Raw genomic sequence first — 23,348 nt, forward strand, 5'->3', positions numbered from 1 at the left:
TTTGCTTGACCCTCCTACAAAGCCTGAACACAGTAGAGCAGTAATTCCTCAAAGGAAATCAGAGTTCTTTGGGAAGAAGGAATGGACGCTTCACAGCCAAAACAATGACTGAGGCCTACTGCACATGCTCTTCTCGCCTCAGATTTTCTGAGGATTTTTATATTGTTTCTTGTAAACATTCATCACTGCTTCTGTCGGAGAAGAGAACAGAAGGCAGACTCCTCTTCAAGACTGCAACATTTCCAAGGGCTGCCATGACAGGGCCCACACGGGGTGGCTGAAACCCTGGACATGTGTGCTCACAGTTCTGGAGCCTTGGAGCCGGAACTCAAGGACCCTGCTCCCTCTGACACCTTGCCTTTTCCAGCTTCCGGTACTCCCGTCTCTCCAGAGCCCTCATCCTGTCTGTGTCCTCGTCTTCTCTTCTGAGGAGGACACTAGTCCTGCAGACTTAGGGCCACCCTAATGACCTCCTCAAACCTGACTACTTCCATAAATGCCCTGTTTTCACATGACATCATACTCACACATCCCATGGGTTAGAGCTTCCCCATATCTTTCTGGGGGACACAGTTACACCTGCAACACCAGGTGACTTATGACCTTCTTATTCCAAAGCACGGAGGCTGGGCACGTGCCGCTGGATATTCACAGCCATCGAGGGGCTCTGTGAGCACTTTGGCTGCACTGGGCAGCTCCCAGAGCGTGGCTCTTAGCTTCGGGAGAAAACACTTTAGGCTGTGGGTGTCCGCTAGGTTTGACTGACTACGCGTGCTCACTACCCACTTGCTTTTAGAAAGCTGCCCATGTTTAGGCTCCGTGGAATAGCCCGTGAGGATGACAGACTGTAACACATAATCGAAGGAGAAGTTCTCCGTGACAGGCATGTGGATGCCTGTTACAAAAGAGGAAAGCAGAGTACCCCTAGAGTGGGAATCCTGATGCTCATGCAGAGAAAGTACCCTGGTAGGAGCATGCTTTCCGCAGAAGCTTCTAGAATATCAGGTTCTGTTTTAAAAGTGTTTTTTTGTTGTTGCTGTTTTAACTTTGAAAATACTATGTATTTATTGTCAAAAAATGTGAAGTTATGGAGGAGAAGAAACCGAGTAAAAAATATTATTACTATTAACTTAAAGCGTTATTCACTGTACTCTATTTTATGTATTGATTGATCGAGTCATGATTGGTTGGTGGACTGATTTTCTATCATAAATATAACACGAGAGGTGGCATTGAATTCAGAAGAAGTAATCACTCAAAGTTAGCATCGCCAATGAGTGTGAAATCTTCGTTTGCTTTTGTATTTCTTATCCCTCATTTTTGGCACCAAGTTGATCAAACACGAAGCTACTAATTTTTTTTAATGATTTTTTTTTTTATTTTGAGAGCGAGAAAGAGAGCGCGAGAGAGAACACAAGTGGGGGGAGGGGTGGGGGAAGAGGGAGAAGCAGACTCCACGCTGAGCGCAGAGCCTGATGTGGGGCTCGATCTCATGACCCTGAGATCATGACCTGAGCCGAAGCCAGGAGTTGGGCGCTTAACAGACTGAGCCACCCATACGCCCCACAAAGTTACTATTGACGCAGTAACCGGTGTCTCTAAAAAGTGGCATGTCCTAACCTGTGTGGGCCATTTGGAAGCTGGTGAAGCCTGGCTGTCGTGGGGCAGAGCTTTCCTGGCCTCCTTCTGACAGTGCTCCTGACATCACCATTCTCTCCGGGTGGGCTGGGGGCTTTCGCCCCTGGACACAGTGCCTCATTTTCATAGGTGTCCCACATTAGAGTTCCGGGAGTACCCACAGACGTCACCCCTGGGTTCCCCCGGGCTTATGTGTCCTAGCCTCGAACACATGACAAGACAGTAGGAACTGAACTGTCCCCTCTCTGGAGCCCCACTGGGTGTTCAGTGGGGTCTCTCTTGGGGTCGCTGAGCAATTGGACCCACGAGGGAATTAGGGACGTGTGTTAATTTTTGAGTAAAAGCACTGTTCAAAGCAAGGCATTATGATAGTTCCAAGTGATGGGGGGAAATGGACAGAGCACTTTCAGTTCCCAGAGCACTTTTCTCTACATTATCTCATTTTGGTTAGGATTCCTGAAATGACCTGTGGATGGGGGCAGCAGCTGTCACACCTGAGAAACTGGATGTTCAGAGAAATGGGTAATCTGTACAAGGTTATCCTAGAGGACGTTTGGCTCAGGGCTGTTTATTGCATGAGGCATTGGTAGGTGCACCGTGAAGGAGAAAGGGATCCCCTCCCTGATTCTATAGGTAAAGAAATGACTCAGGCATCTCAAGAGGGAGGGCTCCAAAGGTCTTGACAGGTAAGTGGCTGAAATGGGGCTAACGCTTAGAGCTTCTTTTTCCACTGGTGTGGACGGACCTCTCTTTAGTATATTGCGGGGGTGCAGAGAGACGAGGGAACACTCTGCTGTTTGGATTGGTTAAATGCGTGCTGGAGAAGGTATGCGCGCGTGTACCTGGGCTCAGTCCAGCTTTCCGGTGGGCATTCAGCACCCTTCTCATCTCTCTGGACGGCGCCAGGTTGCAGTAGTGGAAAACGGAGATGCTTTAGCGCCCCGAATTTCTGGGTGTCTCTCCTTGCTCTCGGCGCTTCCTCTTCCACACGCGGACCGAGACTGGGCCTGTTGTCGCACAGCCTCTCTGAGCATGTTATCTGGGAAGAGAAAATAATACCACGTGCTTCCTGGGATTGTTGCGGGAATTGAATACGGTGAATCGAATTCTCAGAAATGGGCTAGACACACAGCGAGCTCTCAGCAGTTGATCTTCCTTCCCTCGTGTGTCTGGTGCAGAACATAGCAGACGTCTGCTCCGTAGAGACACGGCAGGAGCAGAGCCGAGACCCCTTCTTTACTCAGAGATGGTCATAGAAAAGGGGGTCAGGCTTACCCAGACCCATTCTCTGCCATCATGCAGTTACTCACGTCACGATGGAGACGATGGCATGATCATTTTTAAAAAGTTGAATTCTCTTCTTTCAAATCTGCCTGGAGGCAGGCGGCCTGGGAGAGAAGATTTAGTTAAAATTCCGATCAATAAAGAGAGCTTGCCAAATAATCTTGCCAAAAGATGTCTAAGAGGGGATGTCCTGGCTGGCCGTTTCCTCGGACGCTGACGCCCCGGGTGTCGTCCCCGTGCTCCTGGCTGTGGAGCGCAGGGAGGGCTGGGCTCTGGGGCCACCTGCCTCTCCCACCAGCAGCGCCCATCCTGTCTACTGGGAGCCTGGGCCAGTGGGGCTGGGAATGTCTGGGGTCTGATGCCTGCTGCTTTCCATCTCATGTCTTCTCCCCCACGCCTCTCCATCTTCCAGGGGGAGTGACTATCTCTAGTAGGGTGGCTGTGACAGATGCTGTGGGAATTCGGAGTTTGGGATAATGAGTTGTCATATGTCATTTCACTTAAACACAATAATACAAATATTTTGATCAAACATTTTCTCCAGCTGTTGAGCGAAAGCAATAAAAGCAGCAGGGAGTGCCTGTGAATTCTCTGTTTCTGAAACGCTTTACCCCATGAAAGCTGTTGCCTGTTAACTCTTTCTGCCTCTGTGTCTCCCTTCCCGCGCCTTTCCTGGCTGCTCTGAACTCCCACAGCGTGTCCGGGGCCGTAAATAAAGAGACGGAACTCAGGACCGTGAAAGGGGTGAAATTGACCAGAGCTTTTATTAAGCGTCCCTTCTGCCGGCAGCTGCAGCTGCCACTGCTTGGTCAGACCCGCCCGGCCTGGCCCCTGCAGCCCGCACCCGGTGCCCCCACCTGCCTCAGCCCCACTCCCCGGTGCAGTCCTGCACCTGAGGTCTCGGGACACACATCCAGCTTTTAGGCCACTGTCGTTGGTGCTTGGCTTTTCCTTCTGGGTGGAATCCGGTTTGATGGTGGATTTCCACTGTAGATTTCTCTCTCTTGTTCTCTCTACTCTCCACTGCTCTGATCTGGCTCCTGGAATCTCCTCCTTCTTTCTTTCCAGGCCAAGAGCATCTCAGGGCGACAGAGGTGCAGTCGTGGGTCAGAGATCCAGAGGGACTTAGGAGCACAAGCTCTTGGCTGATTTCAGCGATCCCATTTGCCAGTGGGAAGGAAGCGAGGAATGTCAGCACTCCGAAGGCATCCTTCGAGCCAAAGTTCCTAAAAGCAATGGCCTGCACCCTACCTTTTGTTTAAAAAAAAAACCCCAAAACAACTGTGGCCTCAATTTTAAAAGAGCCGCCACTGACTCAGCAATGCCAGCAAGTCTGACATTTCTCTAGCGAGCCAGGGGTGGGAAGAGATCAGGTCCTTTACCCAACACTTGAAAGCCAGCCCCTTCCCTCTCTTTCTGGGGAATGAATAGGGCTCACTTGCTTCCTGTTCTGGCCTAGTGACTGGTGCCATCCACTCCTCTTCCCATGGGGTCCGCCGCCTCCCGGCTATAAACACAACAGAAACACCCACACACAACTCCTCCCTGCATCCACTTCAGCTGCTGTCCTGTCTCTTACCCTCTCTTCTCTCTCAGGGACCAGATTTCTGGGGGTGTGGAAGGGTGGTCTTCATCTCTCCTGCTCTCTGCTCTCCACCCCATGACCCCTGGACCCCTGCCATGCACACGCACCACCCTCCTTGCCCCCAGGCCACCCTGGCCTCCGCTGGAAACTGCTTTCTCCCTTGGGCTCCTCCTGAACCACTCACTGCTGGCCCTCCTGGGTCTCCGGTGTTGCCGCCTCACACTGCCCTGCTTTGTCCTCCCCCTCTGTTCATCCCTCAGGATCGGCCTTCCCGCAGGTGTCCTCCTGTCCTTCTGTAACACCCCTCCCCCCGCCCCTGGCCAGTTTCACTCAGTCTGATGGCATGGACTGCCCCTATGGGTCTCTCTGCCCTGCCATCCTGCTTCCCCATCTTCCCTCCCCCCGCTCACTCCCATCCCCACTGCCCTGCGCCACTTCTGAGCCTTCCCATCTCCTCACCTATGTCATCTTGCTGCAACACGGCCTCCGTTACCAAGCCTGGACCTGCCACGCGTGGGTCTGGTCCGTTCTGTCTTTCCGGTGCAGCCCTCCCCGGCTCTAGGCATGGCCTCGTTTTCTTCCAGGACCCTCCAAGTGGATCCCCCTACCAGCAGCGTTAGCACCACCTGGGAACTTGTTAGAAATGCAGCCCCCCGTTTCCCCACTGTACTGAAGCAGCAGCTCTGAGGGTGGGCCCAGGAACTGGCATTTAAACAAAGCAGCCTGGGGCTTGGGGGCTCACTACAGCGTGCGGACCCTGCTCTGAAGGAACCCCGGGATCCTTACAGGTCTCCAAGCACAGCCTGCTGCTCTGTGGCCCTCCCTGGCTGCAGGTTCTCCTCCCAGGCTCCCACTCACCTTTCCAACCAGGCTCTTTCTTTCTCAAGGAGAAGAGGTTTCCCCCACCCACTTCCCTCTCCTCCTCCCAGTAGGTACTGCTCTCACCTGAGTGCCATCTTCTCTCTAGGATTCGGAGCTGGGGTCCTTGGCAGTGGCTCTGTGACATGTGGGTCCCTGTGGGTCTCGGGCAGGATGGCCAGTCAAGGTCTTTGTGTCCGCAGGGCCCACAGGGCGCCTGGAAACCAGCCGTGTTGGTTACGGTGGTGCTGATTTTTACGGAGTCATTTTCTACCGGCTGGTCATTGAGTCCCGAGGTGTATGACTGACGCAGTCCAGGAAATCATTCCTGATTCTAATGATCCTGTCTAAAATGTTAAGATTCAGAGTCGTTAAAGAAGTGAGAAAAAACGGCTTATCAACGAAGCTGTTATGTGAAGGGTCATATTCATGAAGCGGTAGCATTGTAAAAACTGTGACTTTCTGGGGCACCTGGGTGGCTCAGTCAGTGAATCATCTGCCTTCGGCTCAGGTCATGATCTCAGGGTCCTGGGATCGAGCCCCCCATCGGGCTCCCTCCTCAGCGGGGAGTCTGCTTCTCCTTCTCTCTCTCTCCCCCTGCTTGTGTTCCCTCTCTCGCTGTGTGTCTCTCTGTCAAATAAATAAAATCTTTAAAAAAAAAAACAAAACTGTGACTTTCTCCTAAAACTTCCTTTCAAATCCTTCTTCTGCTTTACTTCTCCCTTCCTTCTGTTTTCCTTAACAAGACAGGGCAGAAGTAACATTCTGGTGGCGTTTTCCTGCAGTAAAGAAGGCCATCATGTCTTCGGCTCTTAGTCCTGAGTTTAGTTGTGAATGTGGCCCTTCAGTGATTTTTTTTATTTACTGCATCCAGGACCACTGGCTTTGGATAGGAAAACAGGCAGACTTTATTTGGGGGGCACAAAGATTTGTCGTAAAACTCTGATACACGAGCATTCCCTTACTCGTACGATTCTGCATTATTGTTTGTGTTTTTTCCTCTTATAGAATTATGACATTAGCACTTAATTACTCTTCATGACAGTATTAAATTTCATGAGTGATTTATAGTTTTAATAGAGACTTGTATGATTTATTGCAGTTGGCATTTGAGGTTTACCAACTTCTTAAAAGCCATGAGTACTAGAATTGCTTCATCTGACCCTGTCCAGCACAGCCACAGCATGGGTGAAACCCCAAATTCAGTGTCATAGGATGACGCCTGTACCGCCCAGACCGTTCTTGTCTGATGGTACAGTTTCCTCTTGTGATATGTGTGTATACATGGGGGGTGGCGGTGGTGGGTATATGTGTGTTCTTCAAGAAAAAAGAAAGGGGAGTCTTTCTGGTTTTTTAAATGTGCTCCCCAGATGGCTTCCTGTGCTCGGGCTCTGCGTGGACAGGTGTGACGAGAGCCCTGCGGTACAGTGGCCTGGGGGAAGCTGGTGACAGGCAAGGGCCTCTGAGGCCAGACTGTGCAGCGTGGGGCCAGAGCAGTCGGGGCTTGCCTGCTGTCCCACAGGGGGCTTCAGGTTTCTAGGGGCCACCAACCCTCTCCACTGTGGGGTCTCTCACAGCTGCCGCAGAAGAAAGGGCTCGAATCTGCTTGGGATTCCTCCCCCAGGCTTTCCAGTGTGCCCCACCTGTTTGGCTGGAAAGCGTGGACTCCGGCCGGCCCCGAGCTGGGATCTTCAGGGCGCCCCAGCAGGCATCGCACTCCCGTCCAGGTCCCCATCCCGAACTTTCTGCCGTCGTGCGTACACTTGTTGCCCCGGCCTCTGTGTTGCTCCCGGGCACAGCGATGCCGCTGCTGCAGAAATGAATATTGCTTCGATGGGCTGTTGCTTCGTGATTTTAAACTGGGGGTAGCTGTTCACTTTGGTGTGTTCCCAGATGATTGTACTGACTTGAACTTCGAGCAAAAAGGTGTGCCCTCCCAGCCCTGCCTTCTCCAGAGCAGCCCCGTGGATAATCCTCTAGGGCCCTCAGCCTCCGGGCAGATAATCTCTTTGGGGTTATCTGTTAATTACCAGTGAATGTGTGAAGTATTTGTGAAAGGGCTTTTGAAGTGAGTTCCACGCGCTGCTGCCTGGGCTTGAGCGCCAGGCCCCCCGGTTCCCGGGCGGAGGGTTTCCCGGCCCAGCTTGGTTCCCCTCAAGTGCTGGTATTCTCTTGCTAAATTGTTTGCCTTTCTAATGAAGTGAACTGTTTGTTTGACTGTGCAGTGGAAGGTATTTAACCGGGACTAAAGTAAACGTTGGAGACATTCAAATAAGCCATGCATATCTGCTTTGTGAAGGGAAGGAAAACAGTCCGGCCTCGCTCCCCTCCGGGAAGAGTCGTTAAGGAACTGTTGAAATGATAAACGGAGCCCAGTGAGCGGATATTGCCGGGCCAGGCTGGGGCTTTTGTGCCGGCCCTGGCGGGCCTGGGAATTCCTCTGCCGAGGCCACGGGGGAGGAGAGAGCCGTTCAAGGCTCGCAGTTAGTAATTGTGATTTATTTATGTGTAGTGGGACTTCTGCTTCATTCAGTCTTGATTAAAACCAGCCAATTAGCCTCAGGATGGCTGGCGGACGGTGGGACGACTTTGTTAGCGATCGAGAAGGCTGGCAAGAGAGTGTCATGATGGGGGCCGACCTGCATCCTCCTGGCCAGGCTTGGTGGGGACCTGCTGTCCGCCCAGCTCGGTCCCCGGTGTCTGGGAGAAGCGTCTCAGGTGCTGGGGCGAGGGAACCAGAGGACATGGCAGAAATAGAGCTCCCAGCAGGAAGGCCCACCGTGTTCCTGCCTCTGGCCCTGGGGTGAAGCTGGGCTCTGAGTGGTAACTGGGGGGATGGATGAGGAAGCCTTCTAGCTGCTTTAGCCCGGGTCAAAGGGTGAAGCGGCAGGATACCTGTGAGGGGAGGTATTGCTGTTGTACCTAGCAGGAGCTAAGTTATTTGTAAGGCCTACTGCAAGAAGAAAATGACGGACCCTTGCTCAGGAATTATTACGAATTTCTAGATGGCCGTGGCAGGACGGGGAAGCAAGGGAGGGCCTTCTGAGTGGGGGGCCTGGGTCACGCACGCAGCTCCCGGGCTCTGCAGTCTGGGGGATCTGCACCTGAGGCCACGCTTTGTCATTCCTACCTGATGCCTTTAACTTCCTGTCTCCTCTCCTCCCTGTCTTCTCATTTGTGACACGCAGTTAGCCAACAGCAAACATCTACTTCACTGAGATATGTAATGTAATATTAAAAATATGTCAAAAGGGTTGAGGGTAAGTAAACCTTAGCACATAGTAAGTGCTCAATGAGCAATAGCTATTTATTATTCGAATCTTTCTGTGGCTGTAATTTGTCCCCCCCTCCGCTGATGGGTGAGCTGACAACCACGCATGGCTACTCTGGAATTCGGGGGACGGAGCTGGGTCATTGCCACAGGACTCGCTGAGAAACAAAGGCACGGGGAACCTTCCCGTGCCTCATGAGCAGTGAAGGCTTGAGTACAAGGGAGAAACGGGCTGAGCCATCAGATGAGGTATGAAGTGGAGGATAATCTGCGTGAAGGTGTTGACTGTTATGGATGTTAACTTAGATGTTGGTATTGATGAAGAAACACTTAGAATTAACAATAACTCCCTAAATGTGAGTTCTTTAGAAGTTATGAGCCACCTTCGCCTGTGTCACTTGACCCCTTGAACAACTCTGTAGTAAATAGGGCTGGGTCTTACTGGCCTTATTTTATGGGTGTAAAAAAAAAAATCTATATCATGATTATAGTCATTATTGTCATTTGTTTCTATGTAAATCTATAAAATATGGTTTACAGTGGGAAACATTGTCAGCTGTGTGGACAGGTGAAGAGAAGCCGTTTACTGTCGGAAGGATGTACCCAGTAGATATTGTCCTATACAGGCTGCTGTCTGCATTCATTGTTCAGTGTGCTCAATGTTTGTGTGGCCTTCTGATTTTGAACAAGGGGAAACTGAGGGGGAAGGATGGCTTTTCTAAAATTTCCTACAGAAAGGGTATTAGGTATTGTGCAAATACGTATTGGCTCCCAGACGACCAGTAGGTTATCATCAATTTGGTCAATTTCATGGAATCAATTACGAAACCCATGCTTTGTCTTAAATACATTGTGATTCTCAGATTATCATTCTTTGGGTCTTTATTAACACTTAACAGCAAAGTGTGAGAAGCAGCCTTGCTGTCTAGAAATGTGTCTAGACTCTACTTGCTGACAAGTGGAAACTCACGGAGGGAAGTGCAGGATACAGACAACTTTGGGAGGGTGTGGCCACTATTACCGAGGTGATACATGTCTGTGTATTGAGGCCATAGTCCCTAGGGCTTTAGGTGTACCAAGGTGTGGATATGGACTCCAGAAGTAGATCATGTTCTCTGTCCGCAGGGGTCCGTGGGAAGAACAAACAGACATCATTGAATTTAGACACCTGCTAAGTATAGTTTGTAAAGACTGGGTCCCTTGCAGTTGTTCTAGAAACCGGGGTCACTTTGAGGAGAGAGAAGAGAGGACCCAGATGGAGATCACATTGAGAGCCTGGGCCTTTTTGGACATGGTGAGCAGCCACCACACCTTGGTGGAGGGCCCGGGGGAGAACGGGCCAGTGAGAAGGCCTTCTGAGGCAGTGTATCACTCAAGGATCACTGCAGAGGTTGGAGGTAGGATGCAGGCCCGTGGGCCATAGGCAGTCCTGGGAGCAGGAGCGGAAGTGGGCAGGCAAGCTCGGGCCTCAGGGAGCTATAGGCAGCAAACCCAAAGCCCGTCTCAGTGAAAGTGGTCTCAAGACCATTGGCCTCTCCAGAGAGAAGTGTCCCTGACAGTGCCCAGCTGAATAGACTAGAAAGTTGTTGATACCCCCATTTACCTATCATTACCCCAGTCCTAAAGGGGAATGCTGGCAATTTGAATTGCTGTTGGCTGTTTTTGAGCAGTTTAGCTTGTCTGGACTGTAGGAAACATGGAGGTTAAGAGGGAAAGGAATGACCTCTGTTCTCTCTAGGCACGGTGAGCTGTTACACCACAAGTCTGGGCGCTCAGGGCGAGGTCCCTCTTGCCTGCGGTACAGTTTCGACATCCACTGTGAGACCAGGTACTCCCAAGAGATGCCAAATCAGAGATAATCTGCAATTTGTTTGGCATCCCAAAAGGAATTAGGCTAAGAATCAAGAGGAAGTCAGATGAGATGGTGGCAAAAGGGAGGGGCAGCCAACAAGAGAGGAAGTCCCAGTATGCATCTGGGGGAGTGGACCGAATCCACATGTGGGCAGCTCTGGGGCTTTTTATCCCACAGCCAGGAATTTGCATGGACAGCAGCAGGATGCCCGATGGACCTTAGAGGGCATTCCCTTCTCTCAGACCTGCAGCGTGGGGGCTGTGCGTGGACAGTGAAGGGGCAGGTAAGTTCAATGACCCTGCTCCTGGGGGGCTGCCAGCTGGCACTGCAGATGGCCACCATTCCAGTAAGGGTAGACAGAGAGTTCAGGTGTAATATTATCATGAACTTAAATAGGTTTTGATTGTTTTTCCTTTGAATGTTATCCTTTCTGGGCCCATACTAACAGTGCGATGATAAGCTGAGGTTTTGCTAAGCTCAGCTTTATTAATGGACCAGGGGAGGTCTCAGGCCTTGAGTGTCCACTCTCTGGTCATCTCCATCATTAATAATGGGGAAGGCACAGGTTCTGTGGCCGCTGGCCGCTAGAGCCCTGATCTGAAGCAGAAAGACGTTTCCCTCCAGTGATGCTATTTGATCGATGCTAACATGACCAATGTCTTTGGGCGCATGCGTAAAATACAGGCCTCGTGACTAATACAGGATTGGAGAGGAAAGAGTAATAGAAGAAAAATGGAGAATGGTTTAGTTCTCACGTTCTCATGAGCCAAAAAATGTGAAAGACATTTTTTTGTACCCTAGCAGCAGCGGATTCTCCCCGTTCTCTCTGACTTCCTTGCTCATCCTTGCAAGGCAATCACTTTGTGGGCTTTATTATTTTACAGTCATGGTGAAAGGAGCCCTTAAAATAAACTCTTTTCTTAAAAGCTTCGTGTGTTCCTGCTTCACGAGGCTTCCTAGACAGTGAGAAGTCAGGGTTTAAGGGACAGGAAAGTGGAGCCTTTCAGGGTTCCCGGTGTGCAATAAATGTGCTGGAATTTCAATGGATTCCAAAGGCGTAACAATAATAGCATTAAGAACAGGCCAGGGCCTTTGATGTTATTGACAAGAAGAGGGAGAGTGTGGGCAAAGGGGCCCTGTCATTTGTGTCCTGAGCTTTTAAACTTTTGACCTCCAACCTTTTGTGTCAAAGAGCTATTTCCATATGGGTGTTAGCCCGCTCAAGTATCCCGAATTCACTGAAGCAGCAACATTTTCTTGGCGGGAAAGGGCATTCGGTGTCTTGGAAAAGGGCCAGCATGGGGAGGTTATTGCTGATCGCCCACCATTGTCTTCCCGGGCTGGGGGGGGGGCGGGGTGGGTGTGGATGGTGGCTTCGCCTGGCCCGTGAAATGACTGGCCATGTGGCAGGCAGCCTCGCAGGGCTGGAGGGTGAGCAGCAAAGCTACGGTGTAGCCCCGCGTGTGCAGACGTCTCTCGGGACTGGCCCTGTGCGTGTTCTGAATGTGGGGAGCACCTGGAATCCTGCACAGGGAGGATTCCGAAGAGATGGCGGGGTACATATTGCTGGAGGCCTGTGGGGTGATGGGAGTCCTGCAGCGGCCACGTGGGGACCGGCCTGGTCCACTGCCGCCATCCTGTGGCCCGTGGCCTCAGTTTCCTTCCCAGTCTTCCCTGCACCCTTCACTATTCCTGTAGTAAATATCTAGTGGCTTCCTACAAGGATAGATGCGCGTCTTCTGGGCCTGGGACAGGAAGTAGACAGTCCTGATGTGACAGTGTGCCGGGACAGGGATGCCTGGTATGATCACGGAACAGAGTAAGTGCCCGTCTTCTTTATGGCTGTTCATCTGCCCCAGCCAAGCTTACAGCTCAGTCTTGAGTCACCCCGTACTTGTGCAAGGGAAAGCGCTTGAGGAAGGGCACCAGGGCCCTCTGAGAGCTTAGAGTCTAGTGGGAAAGGGGATGGAGGAGTGTGTGGAGGTGTGGATGGAGTTGCACAGGTCAACCATGGTGCTCCCACACAACCCGAATGATGGAGAAGGGAAGAAGGAGCAAGCGTTCCCTTGGACTAAACAGGTGGCATTTGCATGAATCTCGAAGACAGAGTAGGGGTTGAGTAGGGGGGAGTTCATTCTCCACCAAGGGGACAACACCAGAAACACTGAACGGCTGTCCACGGGAAGTTTCCTCCATGCAGCCCTGTTGCTGGGGGCCTTGACCGCCTTCCAGGGTTGTGCTGGATTGGGAAGGTGACCCTGGGCCCCTGAAGCCTGGGGGAGCAGGGAGGGACACGGCCAGTCTAAGTTACAAGAACGGAAGTCTGGAGAATACAGTGTAGATAAGAAACGGCAGAAAGCCTGAACCCTAGCAGCCTCGGTAGAGCCTCAGAGTGCTTGCTGGCTTTGGGGTGAAAAGACTGGCGTTTGCTGAATGACGACGGTCACCATTTCTCTCGTCTGAAAGAAGGGGTGTACTCATCATACCTGCTCCCAGGGTCATAGGGAGACATAAATGAGATCATGAGTCTAAAAGACTAGTACAGTACCTGGCACATATTAAAGTACTCATAATCGTGACTTATTAGTATTAATTACTGTTAACGAGGTAAACCTTGAAAGACCTCTGGTTACTGATTGATGGGAACTGGAAATGCGGTGGATAGTGGAGTTTAAAGAGGGGAGAATAAAAAGTCTGTCTTTTTAATCAAAGATTTATTTATTTGAGAGAGAGAGAGACACACACAGCGTGATTGGGGGAGGGGCAAAGGACGAGGGAGAATCCCAAGCAGACTCGCCACTGATCACGGAGCCCAACGCATGGCTCCATCCCAGGACCCTGAGATTGTGACCTGAACTGAAATCAGGAGTCGGATGTTCAACTGACTGAGCCGCCAGGTGCCCCAAAAATCTACTCTTCACCTGTTTCTTGTCTGATATTGAGCCAAATGAATATGTGCCCCATTTATTTCTCGTTGGCTGCAAAGACGCCAGTCAGCACACCCCTGAGGTCACTGCTGGTTTTCCATTGCCATCGAAATATTTTTCACGTGGGCTTGGAGGAGTGGCCTCATTCTGTGCCGTGGAACTCCGTAGACACAGGTGCGCTCCCTGATGCTCCGAGCGTCAGCGCCATCAATCTCTGTCCCAGTCGTGCTGGGGCTCCTTGTGCCTCCTGCTTCAGAAGTAGGGTTGAGACCCCGGTGGGGGCTTCATGGTGCCTGGAATTCTGCTGTCTCCAGCGTGCCCGGCCAACAAAATATAAAACACCAACTTGGGTCACAAGACCCAATGCAGCTTTGGATAGATCATTTAATTTTCTGAGCAGATAGTGGAAGTTTCCCCTCTTAACTCTCAAGATGGTCATGATAATAGGAAATAAAGAGAAACAAGGCTCAGGGGAATAATAATAAAGCTTTGGAAATGATTCTTGGGGTTGCCAAGAGCATCCCATGAGGAAATGTGTACGACTATAATAAAATATAAAGCATTGTATTCCTTTGCTATCACATTTCACTACCTGCTTCTGCTAATTTTGCAACACTGAAAAAGTGTTTGGGAGCTCTTTTTTGAGTAGATTTCTTTTGGATAGTATACAACTTCTAGACCTTACCTTTGTTGATTAATTGTTGGCTTACTAACTAAACCGGCAACTTTTGAGTCCATTGTATCTCTAGGGCCTCTGTAGTTAGATCCGAGATACCAAACAGTTTTCCTGCCAACATTTCAGCCTCTGCTTCCATTTTATCGGCATTAAGAATCCTACTGCATGTTTTTGGAGCTACGAATCTGGCTTTTCAATTGTGCTGTACCAGCAAATGGCCATTGATATAAGACTTTGTGATTAGTAATCAATTCCCATCTTTTAATTTCCAAGCTTACTTATTGTCACTGGAAATACACCATTAGTATATTTCAAAGTAAATGGATTTGCCGCTCTTAGATGTAGTGATTCCTTGTGTGTTGTCGTGTGATTTTCTCCCGAGAATTCTGCGCGTTAGGTATCATGGCTATGAACCGTCTCTCATTTCTTTGTGCTGCCTGTTCTTCTGTTTACTTTTTCTCTCCTATCCTGGCAGGAAAGCCAGGACAACTATCCCATGTATGGGAACATAGGCAAGACACATTCCAGAGACTGGATGGAAGGGTTCCTTTAGTTGGCCAGTAGGTAAATGTGGTCTGTTTCCACCATTGGGAATCTAGGCGATGAGATTTTTAGCTGAGAAACGTGCAAAACCTTGCTGATGAAGGAAGTTAGAAGGAACCAAGAAGGGAAGAGATCAATTCTTCGTTCACTACCCAGGGCACATTCTAGGTGGTAAAGGCAGAGAGCTATTTGTCATTTTCTTGCGGAAATATGTAATTGTGTTTGTTAAGAACCATGGTATGGATGGATTATGGTATGACCAGAGTGTGGTGCTGGGTAGCATTTAGGTCTAAAATATTAATTTAATATGCCTACATGCTTGCATGGAAGAAATGATAGAAAGATTGCTGTTTGAATAGTGGGAAGTGCCCGTGGAAATTTACACAAGAGTGTTCAGGAATGTTGTATAGTTGCTAGAAATAAAATTGATTGGGTTTTAGAAGTAGCACAGGTTTTGTTGATAATTAGCTTTCTATGAAGGCGCCTAGGGGGCTCTGTTGGTTACGCATCTGCTTTGGCTCAGGTCATGATCTCCAGGTCCTGGGATCCAAGCCCCACATCAGGCTCCCTGCTCAGCAAGGAGTCTGCTTCTCCCTCTCCTTCTGCCCCCTCCCCAACTCATGCTCTCGCACTCTCTCTCTCTAATAAATAAATAATACCTTTAAAAAAGAATAATTAGCTTTCTATGAAACTTTGTGTATATTTTATTTAATTTATAAGGAAACTTACATTTGCAAGTGTTTAATGATTATTGCCATTATTTGCTAAATTTATAGTCAATTTCAGCCATCAACATGCTTATCTTAGAATTTGTTTAGGATAGGTTTTACTAAAATCACAGGATAAGTATCTCCTTTCAGAATAATTTTTAGTATGGACACTTCTGCTATAAAAGATATTTTTAAGTGACACAGATTAGCATCTAAGAACTTTACATAGGTAGTGCTATCACTCAAAAACTACGTGAATAGGAAAGAAAAAATCTGTGGGCGGTTTTTCTGGAAGGTAAGAATTTCAGAAAATTTCTTTATTGTGGTGCTCTAAGACAGTGTTCATCAAACAGTCTTCTGTAAAAGGCCAGGCAGTAAATATGTCAAACTTTGTGGGCCATGTGTTCTCTGTCATAACTAGTCAACTCTGCCACTGTCGTGTGGAAGGAGACATAAGCAGTTTGTAAGCAAAAAAGCACACGAGTCTTTCAATAAAACTTTATTTATAAACACTGGCCCACACGCAGTAGTTTGTAGATCCCTTCCATAGCATATTCTTTCCAAGGTAAGGCTCCTGCCATAGTATAAAGTAAGAAAATAATAGATTTTTTGTTTGTTTGTTTGTTTTTAAGTGCAAGACATTTATAGATTTCTAGAGTATATTAGAACCAGTTTCTTAAAACTTGCTCCACGCTACAGAGGGTCTTAAAAACGTTAATGACACTGGAGATGTTTCCAGTTCTATGCCACATGCATGTGAGACCACGAAGAAGATTCCTCGTGTGCCTTGGGGTGAGTCTGCTGGGTGTTTGAGCCAGTCCACTGGGTGATGTCTCCCTCAGGCCACTGAGCCCTGGTGAAGGTCTCTCAGGCTCCGAGGTGACGACTGGAAATGCCTAAGGCGGACAAGGCAGAGACAAGACCCCGGTGACTCTCCACCTTCTCACTGTAGGAAGAGGGTCTCTTTCTCCCTTTCTCTGGCTTGAGACCCCTCATTTGATAGTCACCTGGCGATTATCTTGGTTTTGGCATAAAGGCTGTTGGCCACGTGGGATTTTAATGATATTTCTGCTGACAACAGGGATTGAGTGAATTCGAGGGGCCTGGACATTCCGATGGGCAGGGTTTGACCCTAACGACAGGAAAAATAATCTCTACTTCTGGTCTTGAATAAGTTCCAAAGTGAGTGCGCAGACGACTTTAGTATTTAAATAAGCCTGGAGAGCTTGGGCAGGGGGCTCCTGTGGGCTCTGTGTGTGAGCAGTTTCTGGGTCCTTCCGGCCCCTCAAGGACCCTCTGTGAATTATACTCCTTTAGGGCACTAAGTGAGCCAACTTTGATCTTTCTTTTTTAATCTGCAATTTCTATATGGAAATTTCATACCTTAAAAGACAGTTTTCCAGAACGGCGTCTAAGAGATCTTCTAGCCCGAGGATACTAAAACTATTTAAATACTTGGGAGAAAGATGCAACCCCAGATAAATCTCCAAGTGTCTTTCTCTGGCTACAGGTTTTATGATCCACCCCGGCTGTTGTGAAGACCTAAAAATCAATGCCTCTCATTCCTAATGAGACCCTTAATGTGTAGCATGATGACATCCAGCATGAAATAGAATGCCGACAACTATACCCAGCACAAATATTTTTACTATGCATTTCAGTTTAAACACGTGTCAAGCCAATTACATATTTATGGGGTTTAAAGACTATTCGGCTGAAGCCTCGGATAATACGCGCTCTTCCAATCTCGGTTCAGTACAAGAGGAATGTGGTCTAATCGTCAAGCCTCGTGCAAGTATGCAATAAATCATCTTTGCAGCCATAAGCATGTACAGTTGACTGCTTACCACGGCTCCGCAGCCTCCCCCCCACCTGGTAGAATTTTAATTCCCTCGGTAAAATTGATTCCACCAGTTCTGCCCATTATTCTCCCTGTCTTCCATTTAGCCCGTTAGTTTGCTGACAGTAGAGTACACAGCACTTAGCAGCTGGTTTGTGGAACCATCAGTCAGGAAATTGTATGATAAATAGGAGGGAGCCAGGTCTGCTGGCACTTCCTTCTGCTTCAGCAGTTCTGCTCGACTTTGCAAAAGTCATCATGCGGTGTTTTGTGAGGGGCTGGAGCGGGAGACGGCTGCGGGGCGGGGTCTCACTGCACACGCGCTTGAGGTCTGCGCTCCGCGGCCGCGCGCTCCCGGGTACGTAATCACCCGCCCGGGAATGATGACGGTGGCGGCTGGCGACAAGGGCCTGTGCTTGTCATGTGGCTTTTCTTGGACGGCTTCTCGGGCCCGCGATGGAATACGCTGCCCATCTTGCACATGCAAACGACAGGCCAAGATGCAAGGAAGGCACCCAGCGCCAGAGGATTTGGGAACTTGTTCTCTGTTCGAGAAATGTGGGAGGGTGAATGTCGTGCGATGCCACAGACGAGATGGGACAGATCGTACTCTTTTTCATTCTTCGTTGAGACCGTGAAGCTGTGCTGAGGCATGTCTTGAATTGGAGGACGGGTGTTGCTTTGCATTTTTCCCGGCAGGGAGCTTGCCAGCTGTGATCTCCCCTGATCACTAACGCACCAGGAATAGTTGTTCGCATAGACTCCCTGAGTCCAGGAGAACTTATTTTAGACTCGATCAAGAGGGGAGCAAATAGAAGCAGTAAAATACTTAATCTGAGACCAGAGGTGTGTGCTCAAATCAGATCAATTCCATTAATTTCTGTTCTTTATTTACCCTAATTCCACAATGCAGAGTCCACGGATTTCCTTAGGACATAAATAAACACGTGGTCTCGGTCAGAATGATCTTTTAAGCTCACAAGACACCAGACTCGACAGTGAGAAAGGACGACGAATGTCCCAGTAATTGTGTCTTCCATTTTCCTCTCAAATTGCTTTGCTGTGCTTGGCCATTTTCTCTTTCATTCTGAAAGGAGAGAGGGCGAGAATACGAGTGAATTAAAATCTTGTCTTGTTAAAATACCCTCTCGTTAAAATAAGAAGGTGGCAGTGTCTTTTAAATGTCCATGACATCCCTACAGGTTTTCTCGGGGGGGAGATTTTTATGCTGCTTGGGTACACTCTTGATTTTATAGGGTCAACACGTTGGTCTTTACCGGTGATAATCAGCAAACTTCATTATCAAAACTCAAATGAGAAGGAGTGTTGCTTCTGGGATGTATGAGGCAGATACTGAATGTGGGATAAATTCACGCCTTTTGAGCCCTGTGTATATGAAAAACGCAGATTTGTGCCTTGTCGTAATTCATCGTTGAACCCACATAGAGGAAATCAGATACAGTGGACACCCACTTATCTGGTGCAGAGAATTTAATCACACAGACCACAGCCAAGAGCCAAGAAGGGAAGAAGCGAAAAGATCTTCCAACTCTGATGACGTACTTGTCACAACATCCCTCAAAATGGCCCCGGGAAATGTGTGGGAGAAACCCTTAGGAGGTGGGTCAAGACTTTATGAATGCTTGACTGAAACACAGTGTTCGTGGCCTTATTTCTCTGAGTTCCAAGAGCAGATGACGTGAGCTGAGTTCGAAGTGCACGGGAGGCAAGCGTGTTCACGTGACCGGGGCCACTGAAAGAGCCACCCCCGCATCTGGTGGCCAACCTCCTCACCCTGGACTCAAAATCTGACGCACTGAGGCCTGGTTCAAAATCTAAAATGAGGAAATACTTACTGAATGTGTGTCAGACTTTCAAACGAGTGAAAAGATTACTCCACTCAATTGTAGGTTGTTTTAAGAAGGATGAATACTTTTCTTCAAAAATGGTGACGTGAAATTGGACATTTTGGCTCCGCAGGGTGACTGACTTGTGGGGGGCCCGGACTGAGTTTGACAGCAGTGCCGAATCAACTTCCAAACTTAGCCGGCCAGCCATCAAGATTTTTATTACAAAAGAGTAACTCCAACATCCTGTAATAATAAGTCCTAAGCAGTTCACTTAAAATAGAATTGATTTTTTTCGTGTGGAATTTATACAATGTACAGTGTGGTAAGTGAGGAGGTGGTCGGAAATCCCCCACCCGTTCAGTTTCCAGCGTGGTTGCTCTTAGTGATATCACAGTGACAGTGGCATGGCCCCACGATGATTCCTCGCCGCCCTGTTGGCCACTCCCTCCCACCTTTTTCTTACAACAAGCCCTGCATAGAGTCAATAAGCCTTTGCGTCACAACATTCTTCTCCCAATCCCAGAGGTTTTCCAAGAAAGGTTCCACATCTGGTGGAGCCATAGCTTCGGCCACTGCCTTGCTTCTGTCAACACCGTGTCAATAGTTTTTCACTCTTATTTCATTATTTTTTCTCCTAACCTGACTGGTCGAATCTCAAAGGAAGGCAGCAAGGGCAAAGTCCAAACAAGGGAAGTAAGATTTCATAATTTTTTTAAAAGGTTGCTATGTGGACATTCTAAAAGATTCTCGTTGAAGAAAATTTAAGAGAAAGAGAAATGTATAGGGAGGAAAAGGAAAACAACAGCTGAATTCATATCACACACACATGCACTATTCAGACGGGAACTTGTGCCCATTCTTGGTGCAGGTGGGGTTACACCTCGTCCGTGTTGGGCACAGCCCCTCCCTCCCATCTTGAGGCGCTGTATCACTTCTTGCAGACACAGCTCAGAACCAGGCTAACCTGTAGATTTGCTGTCCTTGTCCTTGTGTCAGGACTGTAGAGGTCTGCCCCAAGACAGGAAGGAGGGGAGCGTGCATTTAAATGTTAAAATCGTGCGTGTGTGTGTGCACGTGTGTGTGTGTACCATCCCTATGTATGGAAGTGCATACATACATGTACATAGACCCATGGATTCTAGCAGGCTCTTTAGAAAAGACTCCTTCCTTTAAAAAGCATCATGGATGGGAGAGAAACGAAACTAGTATTTATTTAGTAATAAATAGTAATAATAGTAGTGATAGTAATAGTAGTAATAGTAATAATTAGTTTTTGTCTAAATTTCACTTGACAGGACAATTATAAAAGGAAATATGTGTCTTAAAATTTGTTCCTTTTGGTTTTGTGGTTCCCTTCAGCCCTTCCCTTCGGGGGGACATGCCTTATTCCCCTTTCTTGCTTTTCCGCGTGGGTTGTCGCTGCGTTCCTCGCCCCCACATCCTCGGGGGCAGGTATGAGGTGCTTGGTCATGTTCAGGGGTCCCCTGTGGCCTCATCATGAACTTGGAAGAGTGCTTCCACAGATTCTCAAAAGCGCACTTAGCCTACCTTGTGAAGGAAGTAGCGTGGGGTGGTGTCGTGGGTTGGGGTTCTGTTTCAAGCGTTGCTTTTATACATGCTGGATTTTCTTTCTGTTTCAGACCCTTCTCATCTCTTCCCTGCATTCCACCCTCCTGTACCAATCGATGCAAGACATCACGAGGGGCGTTACCATTACGACCCATCTCCAATTCCTCCACTGCATGTGTAAGTAGTAAACCTTTACCCATTAACGAAGCAGAACAGACCACGAGCTTTTCCTGTCTCACGACGTTTGGTTAACAGTGTGGCTCCTGGGCTTTGAAGATGGGGTAGGAGTATAAGATTTACTTCTGAAATATGGCAAGCCCGACTGTTCCTGGGCTCACTGAAGCAGATCCCCATTGCTTCCTGAAGAATGCCTGTCACACTAGGTGGCTGGCAAGTATTCAGTGTATATTTGCTGACGTCTGTTCCGTGGGCTGTAAATACTAAATTAAAAAGTCAAGGTCTAATGGAAAGTTACCCCTCGGAATATGTATCTGGGAGAGATTGGGTTTGACGTTTTTCATGCTAACATTCCCGGTACCCCGAAGTCCTTCCTGTCCCAGCAATCACAACGAACTGTCATGAAGTTTTTATGGTAAATTCTCAGGGCCCCCACGGTGTGTACAGCGACAGGGACTTGACTGATGGAAAGGTCTCCCAAACAGAAGCACACACGTGCTCGACTGAATGATTTACACAAAGACGAAGGGAAACAATGATGCTGGTCACGTGCATTAGAAAAGAAAGCAGAGGGGCGCCTGGGTGGCTCAGTCGTTAAGCGTCTGCCTTCAGCTCAGGGCGTGATCCCGGGATTCTGGGATCGAGCCCCACGTCAGGGTCCTCCTCTGGAACCTGCTTCTTCCTCTCCCACTCCCCCTGCTGTGTTCCCTCTCTCGCTGGCTGACTCTCTCTGTCAAATAAATAAATAAAATCTTTAAAAAAAAAAGATTTAAAAAATGTTAAAAAAAAAGAAAAGAAAGCAGAACGTTTTGGGGAAACAAATATTATCGCACTCAGGTTGGGGGTAAAAGGAATCATGGACTTCCACGCTGAGATGGCACGCTCTTGTCGTCATGTCCAGAAGACCGTCTGGTACTGTAATTACCAGAGCCAGCGTCTGGGAGGGGCCACTCCTTCCTAAGGGCCTTGATGTATACATTTAGTCAGATCTGGTAATCACCCTGCATTCGGAGACAGTAAAGTTAGAAAAGCACGAATAATACTTTGAAGAATAATGCTGGTTATTCAGATGGTAGATTGCGTCTCCATGGCCATTAGTTAGGCTGTGTAATTACGTATATGCCAAAGAAAAATGAAGTTGTTTTAAAACAAGTCCTCCTCTGTGAACAGAATTAATTGATATTAACAGCCGTAACTACATGCCCAAGTACACATATAATATTTTACCAACAGTTTTTTGGATCCATCCCCCATTATTGAATTGTAATTTCAGAGCAGATTTGCCTGGAGGTAAGTCATAAATCTGTGTTGCAGACTTCCATGAGCATTAAAGGAGACGTGGGTATTTATAGAGAGAGAATACAGAAACTTGTGACTTATTCTTTGACTTTTCACTGGAACACAAGTAAGTGTTTACAGGGTTCTGAAGCCTGCTAAAAATATACTCAAATAAAACCATGAGGCCAATGAAAAACCCCTCTACAAAAAGGGAAGGAAATTCCAAATTCAGGCTGAAACATGCCATGTAATTCAGCCTGTGGTGTGGAGGCTTTGTGGGGCAGATGGGCCCACGAAGGTCCTCGACGAGGCTCTGCCCCCATGGTACAGAGCCAGCAAGGGCCAGAACAGCTCGGAGATGCACATGGCTGATTCCTCCCAGACTCCGGTCTCTGTGATGTGGTAATTTAAATCAGATTTTCTGTGGAATCTCAGAATTCTTTACTCTTTCAAAAATCCTGTTATAGAGAAACTTCCAAGATAAATGAGTTTATGTGATGGAATGAACTAGTTCCTATGGGTCCATTCTAGTTTACCTTGTTATTAAATTCAAATATGAATTTAACGAATAAAAATCCCGAGTCTTGGTTCGTTGGCAGAATACAGCAATAGCAAGCCTCATATAATAGCCCATACGTTGTGTGATGGGCCTGGATCACTGTACCTTCCGTATTAGCTCACCTGTGATAAAAACACCGCAAGACGAGGCAGGTCAACTTTGGAAAGTCCTGGGGTTGGGGGGTTGCATTTCAGGTATGACTGCTGAGCTGGGATTGTTACAGGTTTTAGGACTTCCAGCTTTTTCCTTCACACAATTGACTGAATGGTTCTCCAGCTGCCTAAATGGCTAGTTATCAAAATTCGTAATGTCAGGCTGGTCAGCCACCCCGAGGCCCACAGGAGAGTCCTGGAGGCTTCTGAGAGGGAGCGTCATTGCTGCGTGAAGAGTGTAGTGAGGCGCTGGGTCTGTGGCCGCCGGGGACTGCTAGTCCTAGCAGGGTTCTGGGTGGGGACCCCGAGCTTATGCACTTGGCTCTGGGAGGCTAGGACCCGTCTCTCCCATGCACCTTTGTAACACGACATTCTTTCCACGTCGCCCTCAGTGGCCTTCCCTTGCCGCGTGGCCAACTCCTGCTTCAACTCCTCATCCTCAAGGCCATCTCTGCTGGTGTCCCCAAGGCTGTTGCTCAGAGCGCCCCATGTGTGCCTTCACGGTGGTGCGTATCCCCTTTCCTGGCCGTGTATTGTCTGCTGGTCACCGCCCCTGCTCGCTTGGCAGGCAGTGCCCAG

General features: G+C 48.6%; 1 protein-coding gene across 3 annotated transcripts in view; it reads left to right on the forward strand.

Moving 5' to 3' along the window:
* Window positions 1-23,348, forward strand: part of GLI3 (GLI family zinc finger 3) — a 266,426-nt gene that overhangs the window by 129,117 nt on the left and 113,961 nt on the right. For all 3 annotated transcript variants that reach the window (XM_057304188.1, XM_048212817.2, XM_048212818.2), the window contains exon 4: window positions 20,675-20,780. In XM_057304188.1, the coding sequence (XP_057160171.1) occupies window positions 20,675-20,780 (106 nt within the window). The remainder of the gene's footprint in view (window positions 1-20,674; window positions 20,781-23,348) is intronic.

This window comes from Ursus arctos, unplaced genomic scaffold, assembly GCF_023065955.2.
Source record: "Ursus arctos isolate Adak ecotype North America unplaced genomic scaffold, UrsArc2.0 scaffold_3, whole genome shotgun sequence".
In the NCBI taxonomy this organism is placed as follows: Eukaryota; Metazoa; Chordata; class Mammalia; order Carnivora; family Ursidae; genus Ursus; species Ursus arctos.